Raw genomic sequence first — 15,640 nt, forward strand, 5'->3', positions numbered from 1 at the left:
CCCCTGAGGCTAAGGCTGAGTAAAAAGACCTTGGGACCATAAGCCACTTAGGAGACAAAGCTTATCTTCCTTGTAGGGGCACCGTCTCTACCCCCTTCCACCTCACCCTGCTTGGCCGCAGGCGGATGACTCATTAGCCAATGATGGGTAAGATTCCTCAAAGGAGGAATGACCTAAGACAGGCATGGTTGCGAAGGGGCCCTCAGGGAAGGACTTGGGGGGCAATGGAAAAAGGGGGTGATGGACCCTTGCCCCTTGGCTTTGACATAGCCTGAGTCCTCATTCTGCCTGCAAGGAGTCTCCTAATCTCTTGGCTGCCTTACTTCCCCTCCCTGACTTAAGCCTGAAACAATGACAGAGGGTGGTACAGCCCTGTGCTGGAAAGGGTGGGTTCCCTGGGGAGATCAGGCCTAAGAAAGAATGCATAAAATCTTGTGAAACCTGCTTTGCTAATACCCTCAATTTAAATGATAAGGGTCAAAGCCTGAAATGAGCTTGTTTCCCCGAAGTTTTACGGCCTTTTAGCCATCTGACCCTGACTCAGAATAAGCCCTCAGAGTTCTTTGAATGTCACCTATTGTTTGATCATTTCTGCCTGACAATGATTGATGAGCTTTCCATATGCACCCTATATTCCTATGCAAATTAAGCCAATAAAAGCCTGTCAAGGCAAGGGTTGGGGTGCTCTCCTCTTGAGAGAGTGGCCGTGCTGTCCACTCTTGGCCATGCTGTCCCTTTTCCTCCACAGGACTCTGTAGTCTGTGTGAATTTGTCTGTCTCAGCCAGAATGCCGCGGACACTGCTTGCAGATGACCACGCCATTTCTATAAAGGGCCAGAGAGTAACTACTGTGAGCTCTGGGGGCCACATGGCCTTCTGTGACAACCACTGAACTCTGCTGCTACAACTCAGATGTAGCTACAGACAATGTGTAAACAAGGGAGTGTGGCTGTCTCAACAAGACTTCATTTACAAAAACTGGCAGCAGGCAGATCTGGGCTGAGGCAAGTGTGCCAAGCCCTAGTCTAGAGAAACACAATAAATAAGTAAAAGGACAGTTTGGAACGAGGTGCACCAACACACATGGCCCTACACAGGAACCATGGATTCCTAGCCTGCGCCCGTGAACCAGATCCCTGAGCAGCATTTAAAACATCTCTTTCTTACAAAAGTTCTAATTGTCTCTCAGGGAAGAGCTAAGTGGCTCAACGAGCTAAAAAGTTTCTAGTGGATTCCTCATTCCCACTAAAAGTGGGATGACAGCCTACCTATATTTCTTAGCACCCACCAGTGAACTCACAGGAGTAAATGCCTACTCCAAGCACCACTAAGTTCTTTCAGTTGATTATCAAGATACAGAGTAAAATCTAGGCCAGTAACTTCACAGACACGTCACTTCGATAGAGGTGGTTATTGGCAAGATCCCCAAGGAAGGTAAGAACTATCCGTAAGGTGGGGAGACATCTAAGGGACACGTATTTTACTGTAGAAACAAGTAAACAACATACACAAAGAGCACAAGCAGTAAAAGAGGAAAACACACTGCTCTCCCTACTTTCTCGCTGGTAGAAGAGAGGAAAATTGACAGGACACCCTCCTCACCCCTGAGAAGCAGGGTCCCGAGTGTCACCACGTTGCTGTTACACTTTACGTTATTCTGCACTCGTACATTTCTTACCAGGAGCACGTGCAACTTTTACTAGTAAGACTTTTACATTGCAATTACAGTTAAAAGGTTTATCATCACCATTATTAAGCGTCAATTTGAATGCCAGTGTTTTTAACAAAAAGACTGTTCTCTCAAAGGACGTCTACCGCTCATAAAGGTCATCACAAAACAAGGATATTTACACACACAACCCATCAGACAGTTTTGGGGGTAACATTTCCCCATAGTACAATACCTCAGCTCCACCCATCCATTTAGGCTCATCAGGAAACTCAGCACACAGAATATCTTCTGACTGATCAGTCCCCAAGACATGGTAGCAGAGCTTTTGGTGGAGATTGCTGGATGTCTCCGTGCCTGAAGGAGTTAAAAAAATGTTAAGAGAATCTATTTCCCACATATGTACTACACTAGAAACACAGTTATGAGTCTGGTTGCAGGATATAAGGTTATGATACAAAAGTCAATCACTTTTCTGTACACCACCAATGAACAAGTGGAATTTGAAACTAAAAATACCATGCCATTTATATTAACATCCTTCCAATGGAATACTTAGGTATAAATCTAACAAAATATGTACAAGATCTGCATGAGGAAAACTATAAAACTCTGGTGAAAGAAGTCAAAGAAGAGCTAAATAAATGGAGAGATATCCCATATGTTCATGGACAGGAAGAGACTCAATATTGATTGTCAAGATGTCAGTTCTTCCCAACTTGATCTATAGATCCAATGCAATCCCTATCAAAATCCCAAAAAGTTATTTTATGGATATTGACAAACTGATTTCTAAAGTTCACTCGTACGTGGACCTTAAATGCATACTACTAAGTGAAAGAAGCCAATCTGAAAAGGCTGGATACGCTACGATCCCAACTATAAGATATTCTGGAAAAGACAAAACTACGGAGACAGTAAAAAGATCAGGGGTTAGGAGCAGGGAGGGAGGATACATAGGGGACACAGGATTATTAGGGCAGTGAAACTACTCTGTATGGTGGGTACCGATCCTCACACATTTGTTCACACCCATGGAACACACAACACAGACTGAAGTCAAATATAAACTGCGGGTCTGGGGCGATTACGACGTGTCAGTGTGGGCTCATCCACCTTCCCACTCTGTGGGGGATGCTGACAATTGGGAAGGGCACGCATGTGGGGGGACAGGGATGTACGGGAAACCTCTGTGCCTTCCATTTTGTTGTGAACCTAAAACTGCTCTAAAAGCTATTTTTTAAAAAGTTAAGAATTAGTTGGATATCATCCTGGAAGTAATTTACACATATCCGCTGATTTTTGAGGCTGTTACGAGACTGAACTATTTTTTTTTTTTTCATTCTGAAAATGTACCAAGCTTTCAGGACAATGAAGAGAAAAGCTAAGGTAATACCATAATGTAAAAAAAAGCCTTAGAGTACTTGGTGACTTTCCAAGGGTTTTCCAGGAACACCAGTAAGCAGTGCACAGCCAGAATTGCTTTGCGTTTCCCGCGCAGGCCTCCACCACGCCACCTAAGGGCTGCTGAGGTTCTGGGCTACGGGGCAACAACTGATGCCTGGGCGGTGCTGGCTTTCCTTAGTTCAACCAGGTCACTATTTTTGCCACTGAAAGTTGAGGGTAACTACAAATCTTCATGTTTTTCACAAGTTAATTTAACAACGTTGATCTCTAACAAGATATGGCCAGTTACATACTTTTTTGATCTCGCATCACTTGGAAAAACTCTAAGCCACTGGCACTCCTAACACAGGCAGCTATTTCAGTGCACAGAGCACAGAGGTATTTCCTTAGTCAACATCTTTGATTATAGAACCTCTTAGCGCCTCTTGTAGTTCACAGGTGAATTCAGAGAAAGGTACTGTAGCAGTCTAATCAAAAGGCAGCAGACGCTAAACATAGCCAAAAGAGATGAAAAGTGTTAGAGCCTTATTCCCAATTCAACTGGGGGGTAAACAGAAAAGGAAGCACACCTAAAGATGGCAAAGATGCAGAAGGCATGACCAGGGGACAGCATGGGCAGTAGAACGCCCAGGAGCAGCAGTGCTTCTTGGCAGCCCCAGGCCCTGGAACAAGTAATGAGACGCTGCAACCCAACTCCAAATCTCTATCAAAGGGACCATGAAACCCACCTGTGAAGACCAGCCAAGACAACCTGACAATGCTCTGCCCCACGCGGAAATACGGAATGGAGTAATAAATAAGATGATGTTGAGATGATGCTATCTTCCCAATCCTAACTGGGAAGATGAGGGGTGAGGGGGAAAGCAAGAGGGACCACTGAACACAATAGGATCTTTGTGCAAAGGAAGAGAACAGGTGTGTATCGGAAGTTAACAAGGAGAAAAGTGTCAAGATAAATGCAGCCAACAGGGGACTTGCAACTTCTAATCAGGGGAAGAGATATGATTACTGCAGTAGGAAAATTTTATAATCACTCAACATCATTAAATAAAAAAAATCCATTTCTCCATGATCCCCTTGGGAGATAGAACACATTTGTGAAGGACTGAGTGCAGTAATGGCCTCAAGTTTTCGCAGTTCCCTGTATCTGTTTCACCGCCCTTTGAAGAGGTGGTGAACAGATATTATTCTTCCCAGAAGAATTCAGGGAAGTGATAATATGACAGCAGCAAGCCTAGGCATCCAGGAGGTCGTGCCTTTCAGCTCTCCCCACTGGAATCCTGCTGAGCTGCTGTGAGAGCTCTCCTGCTCAAGGATGAGAGACCACGTGGAGCTGAGCCAAGGCCCCACACATGTGAGAGTCAAGCCAAGATCAGCCAACTGATCTGACCACAGGTACATGAACTCAGCTGAGCCTGGAAAAACGGCCTGGTGAACCCACAGACTCAAGCAACATAAATTGTCATTACTGTAAGCCACCAAAGTTTGGGGTGATCTGTTATACAACGAAGCTAACTGACACAACATCCTGGAGGAGTCTTGGCTCTAGACCAACAACCCCTGTTAGGGTTTAGCTTCACTTTTGAAGTTATGTGAGTTACACTTCTATTTCATAACAAAGCTGTGCCTCCATCTGAAGTCTTGACTTACCATCACTTTTCCCATCTTGTTGGGGGTAAGAGTTGTAAAACATTCCCTTCCCATCATGGGTCCAGGCCATACAGCTGAACTTGACTCTTTCAAGCACATCTGGAAGCTCTTTGGCACCATCGACTTTCATAAACTTGATCGTCACCCAGTCTGAGCCACTGGCACTCAGACCATAGGCAAAATGTTCACCATCTTCACTGAATGCGTAACCTGTGGAACAGGGGAGAAATCAAACAGTGATGGAGATGCTATTCCCAGCCCTGCTCACTGCCCTCTGCACTGCCGGACAAAACTCCCTGTCACACGTGGGGGCAGCACGTGGAGGGAAAAACTCTGAGGGCTGAGCCCAGGCCTTACAGGCGTTTTGTCTTATGACCTTGGGCAAGTCTTTGTTTCTTCATCTGTAAAATGAAGTACTGGATTATACGACCACTAAGGTGCTTCCATTTTTTACATTTCTATAATTCAATAGGCAGTTCAGTTAAAAGCAGAGCGTATCTTGGACTTTTAGCATATTTTATTTATATTCTGAAAAGAACGAGAGGGAAAAGAAATAAGGAGACTGCTTTTAGAGTAATGACTGAATTATGACATACCATGTATCAGAATGAAATTGGAGCCATTAGGTAATTTTTGGAATGGATTCCAAACTATCTGAGCTCAGTCTTTATAACCTCATTTCCTGAGCGCTGCCGGCCCTCGGGGATTATCATCCACACTATCTGACCACCGCCAGCCCGGGCAGATAAAGCCCAAGGGTCTGCAATGCAGGCCTCACGTGGCACACATTCCAAAGGCAACCACAGGAAAGAAGAGCACCACCACCCACGGACTGCGCGACTGTGTGCGGCTCTTCAGGGCTGTGAGAGAACACTGCAATCAGTACAGGAGGGTTCCTGATGGATATTTATTTACGTGTTTACTGTGGCTTTGATAATTATGGAGAACAGTGTATGCAGCATTTGGTACCAGACACAGACACCGGGGATTTCCCCTTCTGTGATGTTTGCTGAGCTTTACTACGGGGTCCAAAATTATCCTCAGAAACCCAACTATTTTCAGAGATTTCCTACTATTTTACATGAAACTTCTATCAATGGGAAATCTGTTTAAAATTTCAAAAAGCCTACTTATTAATCACTTATAATTCCTGTAAAATATCCAGGCTCATATGTGCATAGTGGCAGAAAAGCATCTAAAAGATGGTTAGGAGAAATTACTCACTTTCCACTCTATACAACACTGTAGTGTTTAAATTATTTATATGTAATTAGAAATGTTTCAGGAAAAATTTAAATAAAACACTGTGATTTGAAATACATATTTCAAAATGCACAATATCTACTATCAAAAGAATCTGAATGTCGACCCACACTGTTACTTCCCCACAACACCAGTATCTAAAACTGAAGCCAGGTCCCGTGTCTAATTTTCCTTTTCATCCACCAGAACCTGTACATGGCAAAAATCCCACTAAACGTCACTAGAAGGGAGTATCAGAGCAAGAGAGGAGAGACTCTGTTACAATGAAGTCTTTCTGGATGAGTTGCAAGATAGACCTTTGTTAAAACTAAATGAATTCCTATAGAAGGTATATTATTACATGGAACCAGTGTATTAAGTTCACTTAACTCCAAGCTCCAATTCATGGAGGAATACCCCTATAAGCTGGCCGGCACCTGACTTTCGATACTAGCTGGTAAAGAATCATCATCTACACGCATGGCCTATCTGGGGAGAGGAAGGGGGGAACCACTAACTAACTGAATGCCTTTACAACAGGGTCTTTGCACAGGGTAATCCCCTCTGATTATAGGGCCGCAGTGTTCCCACTGCTCAATTCCATAGGATTGAACCTACACCTGCGCTTTTTTAAAATAAAACAGAAGTTGAAGATGAGCCGACTTCACTAAAAACATCTATAATGCTACCACAGTGTGGTTCTCACAGTCTGCCATTACTGAACCACAGAAAGCAAACTTCCTGACCCCAGAACTAGTGCTATGGCACGAGCCTGGGGTAATCTAAGCTTATGCCTGTGGCGAAGGTTATCTTAAGTGACATAACGCAACTGCAGGCTAAACTTACTCATTCAGATTTTAAACTTGCATCATTAGGGGACAGCTGTCCAAGTTTTACAAGATTATATTTTTTTACTTTTAATTCTAACATACTGACATTTATCTAAATTGTAAAACTCTTATCAGTTCCCCCCTCCCAAGGAACTAACTCTCATAAACATTCCTTCCTATTTTATTTTTATAATTGAAACATTTTTTGTATAGCTTATATTTCTTATAGATGAGGATTAAGTTTTTTCCCCAATCATAGATAGTTCTCAGGGATGTTATAGGAAGTGATGATAATACTCCAGGACCCCAGGAGACCAAGAAGCTAATTTGGGACCAGTGCGGCACTCTCCAGCCCTGCTTCCGGCCCTCAGAAGCACAGGTGACTTCTTGTGTATTCCAAATACACTGAGCAAAAATTAGCTTTCCTGATACTGTGTGTGCATCTGTTCTGCAGTGCGGTCCTCGTTCTGGCTGGTATTTCAGAGGTGAGGTGACCACACCAACACAGAGAGAGCGTCACGTGAGCGCCCTGGGACTCTGGGCGCTCGGCTGGGGAGCACACACCTCGAAGCGCCACGGTGCCGTCATCGGAGAGGACGTTGGGGTCAAGGAACACTCTGGCTTCATCCTCTAAGGAATCCTGTACATATAATACTCGTTGATTCTGCAAACCTGAATTGTAAAAATAGAAATACCTGGGGGGCAGAGATAGTCTTTATTTAGCTACAGAGTTTTCTACGGGTGGAATAAAAACAAATGCACACAAGCCAAAAGAAGAAAAACACACATACACACAGTGACACAACCACAAACAGGCTGAGCCTGGGCCAGGGGACTAGGGTGGACGGTCCTACCGTCTCCCTGGACCTAGTGTATTATCTGAATTGCTTTCAGATAAATTGTATTCAAATTCTGCATCTTAGACAAATAGAAACAAAGACTTTTATTTACTAAAATTAATACTAATATTCAAATAAAGCAGTAGTTTTTTTCTTTTCAATTGAGAAGAAAGCAGGTTTTCTAAAACAAAATGCTGGTTCCCTTCCCTAGCCGGACTGCCGGGGGTGGGGGGGGGGGCTGGCAGATTTTTAGGCTTTGTGGGCCACAGGTCTCCGCCGCTACCACGCAACTCTGCAGTGGGACAAGAGGAGCTCCGGACAGCACGGAAATGAATGCATACACTTGTGTGCCTCTTAAACTTTATTTACAAAAACAGGTGGTGGCGGGGCTTGGCATGTGGATCGTGCTTTGCTGATCCTTGGTGGGGAGACGGGCACCTAAGAAATTCTACAGTAAATTTTTGCTGGTACCTCCAAAGAGGGTTAAAAAAACAAGAGAATGTCTACATGAGTGTAAAAAGGAGAGGAACAAGAGAATTACAAGATTCTACTTAATGGACAATTTTCATTTGTGGATAAAAAAGTGTATCTAATAAAGTATTTTCAAGTAGTATAAGCCAAAGATAACCTGTTTTATAGGCAAACAGACCTCCATTGCTGTCCGAGTCGTCCCATCTCACCAGTTACTACGCATGCAAAACAAAAATCCCTTAGGCTCCAGATTTCTTCCCAGGACATATCTTTACTAAGTTTCTTTTCTTCCTCCTTTTTTGGTGATTATGTTCATTTTTTAAAATTTATTTTTAATTATAGTTGACATCTACTAAATTTCTTAATCTTTATTTTAATAATTTGGACAATAGGCTGAAAGACATTATTCTTATATTTAAGCATAGAAATGAATAGATTTTATAATGAGTTAACTGATAAACTAGGAAGGTATTTAGAATTTGTTTTACCATTTAAGAAAGCATTCGATCAGAAAAGTGGAATCAAACGAAATGAAAGCAGCCTCACGTACCGTTTTCCTTTCTTGAAGTGGCAGCTGTACTTGGGATAATCGTACAGCTCAGTCATTCTCTCTTTGAATAAGCCTCTGATAGGGCACTGCTCCAGAAATGGCACGGTGATCTTGTTCTGGGCCTCCACAAAAGCCTGCAGGAAAAATTCAAGTGGCAAACAGTAAGATACAAAACTTCCCATGAGAAACCTTACACTTTAACATGTACTAGAGAGATCTAGCAATTCCACTTCTGGGAATGTATCCAAAGAAAACAGAAGCACTATGCTGACGAGATACCTGCACCCCCATGTCCAGGACAGAATTGTTTATGATAGCCGCGACGTGGAAGTGTCCACTGATGGATGGATGAAGAAAACGTGACTTATAAGTATATACAAGGGGATATATTCAGCCACAAAAGGAGGACGTTCTGCTATTTGTGACAACACGGATGGACCTTAACTGCATTAGGCTAAGGGAAGTAAGTCAGCGCGAAAGATCTCACTAATATGTGGAATCTTAAAAAACAAAACAAAACACTCAGAGAAAGAGATCAGATTTAAGGTTAGGGGAGGCAGGGGTGGGGGGCAGGCAACTGGATAAAGGGGTCAAGGCACACACTCGCAGTTAGAAAACAAACAAGCACTATGGAGCACTACGGATGTGAGACCCAACACGACAACTGGAGTCACCACCGCTGCGCGACATGCGACATGTACGGAAGCTCTTAAGAGAGTAAATCCTGAGTCCTCACCACAATATACTTTCTTTGTTTCTACATCAGATGATAGATGTTAACTAAAGTTAATATGTTAATCTTTTCACAATATACATGCAAGTCAAGTCATTATGCAGTACCCCTTAAAGATATACAATTTTGTACGCGAATTATATCTCAAATAAAACTGGAGAAAAAAGACTTCAAAATGTATCTGTGAATGCGTATTTTCTCTCAATAAATAATAATAACTAATATTTACATGGCACAAACTATGTACCAGGCAAGCGTTACCTCATTTGGAACCCATAATCGAAGGTTCTTTAATTTGGCCAACTTTATGGATAGGGAAACCGAGTCTCAGAGCAGTTAAAAAGGTGCCCGACATCAGGCAGCCAGGAACCTCTGGTTCTGAACGCACACACCCCGTTGCTGCACAGATCACTTGGCCAGTGAAGTCCACGCACACTGCACCAAGGCTCCGGGCTGCTGGGGCAGTGGCCGGTGATCCCAAACAACGTTAGAGTTAAAGAAATACAGTCGGAGGTACCTAGGCACTATTTTATCAATTTTGATATTGACTTACCGTCTTTCCAAGAGCTACTACCTTGTCAACTTCACAGAACTTCCCTAAAATTTGAAGCTAAAGAATAGTTTAAAAAATTGGAAAATAGGTGGCACTGAATATTTGCAACAAATGGTTTATACCAAGGGCAAGAGGTGGCCTGCAGGAAGCCAGAAGACCTGGCCATAAAGGCAGGGAAGGGCAGTTTTTACAACACAGCAGTTGTAGCCAGGCATACCCTATGTATAACTAAGCACTTAGAAAGTTACAAATTAGCTCTTGATTTTTAGTTACAAAAGTGACACACAGTTGCAAAGGCACTCTGGCTTAGCATTTTGGAGATCACTAAGGGTGTGTGGGAGTATTACCTGATTTCATGGGCATGGGAGAAGGAAATGCCATGCTAACCTGGCAGACATGAAAATAGAGATATGCCGTATTGCAGTCACTGGTCAAGGTCATGCAGTGAATTAGCAATAGCTCTGACGCTGGAATTACTTTATTCCAGTCACTGTAACAGTAACTGAGGCAGACTCCATGTCCAATCCTGGATGTGGAGAGGAAGTGAACCCACGGGGGGAGAAGGTGGGGAGCCTGGGTCTCCTGTGATTTTCTCCTGCTTTGGCTGGCCAGGACAGGCACCTCGAGCTGCTGGAGCATCAGCAAGGATTTAGTAAGAAACTAGTGTGCTTCGGCACTGGTTCTGGCATTGTTGATGGAGGAGTGGCAAGTCCATGACCAGCTCCCTGTCACTGTGGAGCTAACACTGTACTGGGGGAGATAAAACGCAAGCCAGAGGGATACAGAGAGTGGCTAGCCCTCAGGGTCACTGCAGAGAGATGCTGCTACTCAAAGTAGCACCCAAACTGTGCTGGTCCTGAATGACTCGCTACCAGCCCAGGAGGAGATGAGCAGAAACTGGGAGTGAGGGAGTGCTACAAGCCATGTGACCCTGCTGAGATGTCTTTGTTACATTTCACTAAAGTATCAATCCTCCTGTTTTGGAAATTTAAAAACCGGTGATTTGCCACCCATCCTGGGAAGCAATGGGAAGGAGGACACTTACTTACCCAGGCAGGAGCCAGATCACCTGCCGGGCAGTTATGAAGTTGGAATCTGTGTTCTAAGGGCAACACAGATTTTTACAACACATCAGTTGTAGCTAAGCATACCCTAACTCTGACAAGTTAAGGAGATGCGTAGTTATGCAATCTGGTTTGCTTAGGGTGAAGAAAAAACTTTAGGGGAGGAAAAGTGAAAAACAGGGAGGTCAGTTAGAAAGCTGGGGCAATAGCCTGGTGAGAGGAGAGGCCACATGGAATGGCTGGTCCCTGAAAGGAGAGGGAATGGCCATTATAACGGGAGAAGGATGGAGAAAACGGGCACTGGCCACGTGGATGTGTGGGTTTGATGGCATTTTGCAGAAAGGACTCACCAAGACATTCCAGCTACTTAGGGCTCCTGCCCTGAGACCCCAGCACGCTGAAGGCCTTGGCTGGCCCCTCCCCTTCCATGGGGGTGGTGCTCTGAGGAGGGCACCCTGCAGACTTCAGTTTTCCATGCTTCTGATTTGTGTGTGTAGGAGGCTGCATCTAGGCCCTATCCAGGCTCTAGGAAGACCGTGGAGGGTCCAAGAGCCACAGATTGCTCAGTCTGTGTTCCTTGGAAAGGTGGAATCGAGTTCTCTGATCACGTTTCTAACTGCTTTGCTTCTTTCAGGTGTCTCATAGTGTAATCTCAACTGCTGCAACAGAATCCATCTCAGGTTAAGGCAGACCCATGGGCTCTTCACGTTTAAAATGTTCATAACACCGTAATGCCAGGCACAATAATGCCACCAAATAACTAAATAATTCTAGGATTACTGCATCCAATTTTGTCACTTCCCACCCACAAATGTTACTCAATTGCTTTTAATAGAGCAATATTTAAAGACTGCACCCTTTCAAGGCAAATACCTTAATGCAAAATGAGTGTTCAAATTCCTTAAAGTCTGAAGATCTTTCATAATACAAGTACACACCTTTACAATTAAGCAAACCCTTGTCATGAAGGAGCTTTGTGAAATTTAGGGTTCCACAGAATGCCAATGAAATTTCTGATATTTTAACCAGAAAAACACCTTCTTGCTCATTGATGGGTTTATTAGTGTTTCTTGGTTGACAAATTAGAACACATTTGGGGGAAAAGGAGGAAAGGTATAAGGACAAGTGGAAAAACCAGGAGGAATGAAACTCTTTGTTCCTCAGGTGTTCGAGCACCCAAGTCACACTCTGGGACGTCATTACAATAACTGAGGCCTGAAAGCCCATTAACACCACCTGCAGCTAAGCCTCTAAAGAGGGTCACAGTTTAGATTTTGTAGCGATTGATGAATCTGAACATATTTTCCTAAGAATAGCTGTTAAAACAAAAAAACCTATGAACAAAATGATGTATAAACACATCATTTGTTTATACATCATTTTGCCTTGACTATGAGGAAGCTTCAAAGTGAAGGGAAGTTTCAGCTGTGCGAGATGCATGCATTCCGGAGGTGCTGTACCACACTGTGCATGGAGTTAACGGTACCGTGTTGTACACATAAAACTTCAAGGGGGCAGAGGGCCGCTCAGTGTGACAGCTGGATAGCCCTTCACCCCACCTGTCTTCAGGAAGAATTTTCCAAGGTGTCCTCACACCAGACTGTATTTTAGTCCACAAAATACATCGAGTCCTTTTACAAGTACAATTCTTACATATATGAGTAAAAATGATGCATATGACTCATTAAATAGCTATAAATATACACAAAGTAGCATAATTACAAAACATGGGATTAAAAAGTTAAATCAAGGATAAAAATAAGTGCTACAGGAAAGCAAGTGAAGGTGCGGGGTGGGCTGGGGAGGCCCTGCCACCAGGACGACCAGGAGGGAGTACCAGGCAGACGACCAACGCAGGCACGGCTCTCGACCTCCAGTCGAAGACCTCCAGTCTTCCCAAATACAATGCCAATGAAAACTGGGGGTAGGGCTATCTGTACCCCACAGACGTTGAGGAGTTTCTGCTGCAAATTACAAATACGTGTGTGTGTGTTTATGCATGTGTGTGTGTGTGTGTGTGTGTGTGTGTGTGTAGGATGACCTTGTTTAAGCAACTACTAGGGGGTTCTGGAGAAAGAAAGGCTGTCGTGTCACAGCATAGCCTGGCAGAACACCGGGATGGCAGCCACACGTGAAGGGCTGCACGCACCCTGGTGGCCAGAGGGGGAAGTACACTTGGATCCCCTCTGCTGGAAGTTTAGCAGAATCTGGAATCAACTCTCCAAAGGCAGGGATCACCCCATAAAAAAGAAGTCAAAAGGTGGCAAAGCTCATTCCTGAGGACCCAGGGCCAGTAGGGCTAAACGGTCACATAAAAAAACCCTGGAGACAGGTCATGCCGAACAGAAAATCATTGATAGATGCAGCTGCTTTAGGAAACATGCCTAGAAATTGAGGCTATAAATGGAATAGTGTACTTAATGAGACTATGTGAGGACTCTATACTTAAAAGAGAAAAGAATGCCCCTATTTTCCAGCACTCACTGAATATTTACAAAAATTAGCATATACCAGATAACAAAGGAATCCTTAAAGCCCAAGAAGCACTATGACCACAAATGCCATTAACGTCAACTACGTGAGGTGCCTTTCTCTTCCTGGCCTCACAAACTCCCGACACATTCCCAAAGTGGAGAAATATCAAATTCAATCCGTGAGATCCCCAAATCCACTGGGCTTGTCTTTTAACATTAAAACCCCAGGGTGGGTTCATTTTTTCACTCTGAGAACATCTGTTCTCTGGTAAGGAACGCTCCTCACGAGCTCCCAGCTGCACACACTTAGCAGACCAGGTGGAACCTTCCAGAAGCCCCCCCACATCCCTTTCCACCTTCTTGCCTGTCCCCATCTGAGCACATCACTTCCCTCATGGGGGCAAGTTACTGTCAACCACAAGGAAGCGGAAATACACATTTTTGACCTGAGATTCAACCTTCTCAAATCTAGTCATTAGCAGAGAGCTCATTCAAAGCTGAAACTTTAGCCCCATGTAGCTCAGTTCTGCAGTGTACACACTCCTGGGCAGACACCCGGCAAGGAGAGAGGTGATCTGCACCCCAAACCCAAACCTAGCTTAAAACCCGATCATGAAGCAGTTAAACACATACACATCCTCTCTTGAATAATTCTTGTATAAATAAGGGAATCCAAATTAGAACAGGAATATTTAGAAAAAAAGACAAACCCACTAAGAATTAAAGTTCATGAGGGGCATTCTGACCGGTGTGGCTCAATTGGTTGGGTATTATCCTGCAAAGTGAAAGGTCACCAGTTCGATTCCCGGTCAGGACACAGGCCTGGGTCACAGGTTAAGTCCCCAGTTGGGGTGTATGTGAGAAACAACAGAATCAATGTTTGTCTCCCTCTCTTTCTCCCTCCCTTCCCCTCTCTCTAAAAATAAAATATAAATAAAATATTTTAAAAACAAATAACATAAAGTTCATGGGGTGTGGTAAAAACACTCAAAGCTGACATTTGGGTTTTTTGTGACCTTTGGGAAGTCCCTCCCACTGACAGCGTGGGGGATGGGACCTCTGCTGGCCAGCAGCACTCCTTTCCCCCAGGCCTGGGGCTGATCCATGCAGGATGAGGCTGGTAGCTGGTCTAGAGGCTTGTTAGTATGACTCCCTCATGCGGGGTAGCTGACCTGGTCTGGTCCCACAGCACTGGATTCCAAAGTGTGAAGTGCACTGGGCGGGCCGTGTACCGAAGGGCAGTGATCACAGTGATTGACACGGTACATCTGGCCCCAGCGAGGTGCTCAGTGTCACCCTCCCACAAAAACAAAAAACAAAGTAAAACAAAAGCTGGGTCTAGAAAGTGACAGTTATGCCATAAGAAAGTTTGGGGTTCGCCAAACTTTTCTCTCTCTTGATCAGACTTCATCATTCTAGGTACTGGTAAGTTGTACCACCATCTGCCATAGATGATGTTACTGATGCCTCTACATGTATTCTAACTGTGTTATCTCCTTTCTACATCTTTCAGATAAGTAAGCCCTATTCATTTTCATAAGCAGAGTGCTCAATTTGTGTCTAGAGGCAACAGTCAGGAAAGTATTCATGAACCCAGGCTAAGCCAGCAGAATCCTTTGCAGGGACAGAGATGAACACTGAGAGCTACAAGTTATGTCACCTTATGAGGTTTGGGGTCATAAGGACTGTGTGAAACCTACAGAGAGCCAAGGCCCATCTTTCCTACCACACAGGAGAGGCTGCTGGAAAGTGATCAGAAAGTGATCAGAAAAAGCAGATGACCTAAGAGACAAAGAGACAGGTACCCAGAAATATCATGTGCACTCCTGGCTCAGGCTGAATCTACAGCACATATACCCTGGTCATCAATTATGTGAGCTACTCAGCTCTTCTATACGAGCTAGTGTGAGCTGGGTCCAGGGACCGCTCGCCAGGAGTCCTGACTGATGCAGCTCTCCCAGGATGCCTGCAGTGTGCTGAGCAGGGTGAGGCTGGGTGCACTCATGCAGTCTGGGAGAGGGCTGACTGACCAGAAGTTTGCCCAAGGGCCGACTGGGAAAGCCTCGAAAAGGCGTTTTATCAGTAAATGAGAGATAGTAAAATTAAACTAAACATTCAAAAAAAAGTTTTAAACTAACAATAAAAAAATAATGAACTA

At 44.1% G+C, this 15,640-nt stretch overlaps 1 protein-coding gene across 1 annotated transcript in view; it reads right to left on the reverse strand.

The window, feature by feature from the left end:
• The window catches only part of PREP (prolyl endopeptidase), a 105,054-nt gene that overhangs the window by 73,429 nt on the left and 15,985 nt on the right, over positions 1–15,640 (reverse strand). The window contains exons 3-6 of the mRNA XM_024551771.3: positions 8,659–8,792; positions 7,363–7,493; positions 4,727–4,936; positions 1,905–2,026 (exon numbers count right to left, since the gene is read on the reverse strand). Coding sequence (XP_024407539.2) covers positions 1,905–2,026; positions 4,727–4,936; positions 7,363–7,493; positions 8,659–8,792 — 597 coding nt within the window. The remainder of the gene's footprint in view (positions 1–1,904; positions 2,027–4,726; positions 4,937–7,362; positions 7,494–8,658; positions 8,793–15,640) is intronic.

The sequence above is a fragment of the Desmodus rotundus genome, chromosome 11 (genome assembly GCF_022682495.2).
Source record: "Desmodus rotundus isolate HL8 chromosome 11, HLdesRot8A.1, whole genome shotgun sequence".
NCBI classification, from domain to species: Eukaryota; Metazoa; Chordata; class Mammalia; order Chiroptera; family Phyllostomidae; genus Desmodus; species Desmodus rotundus.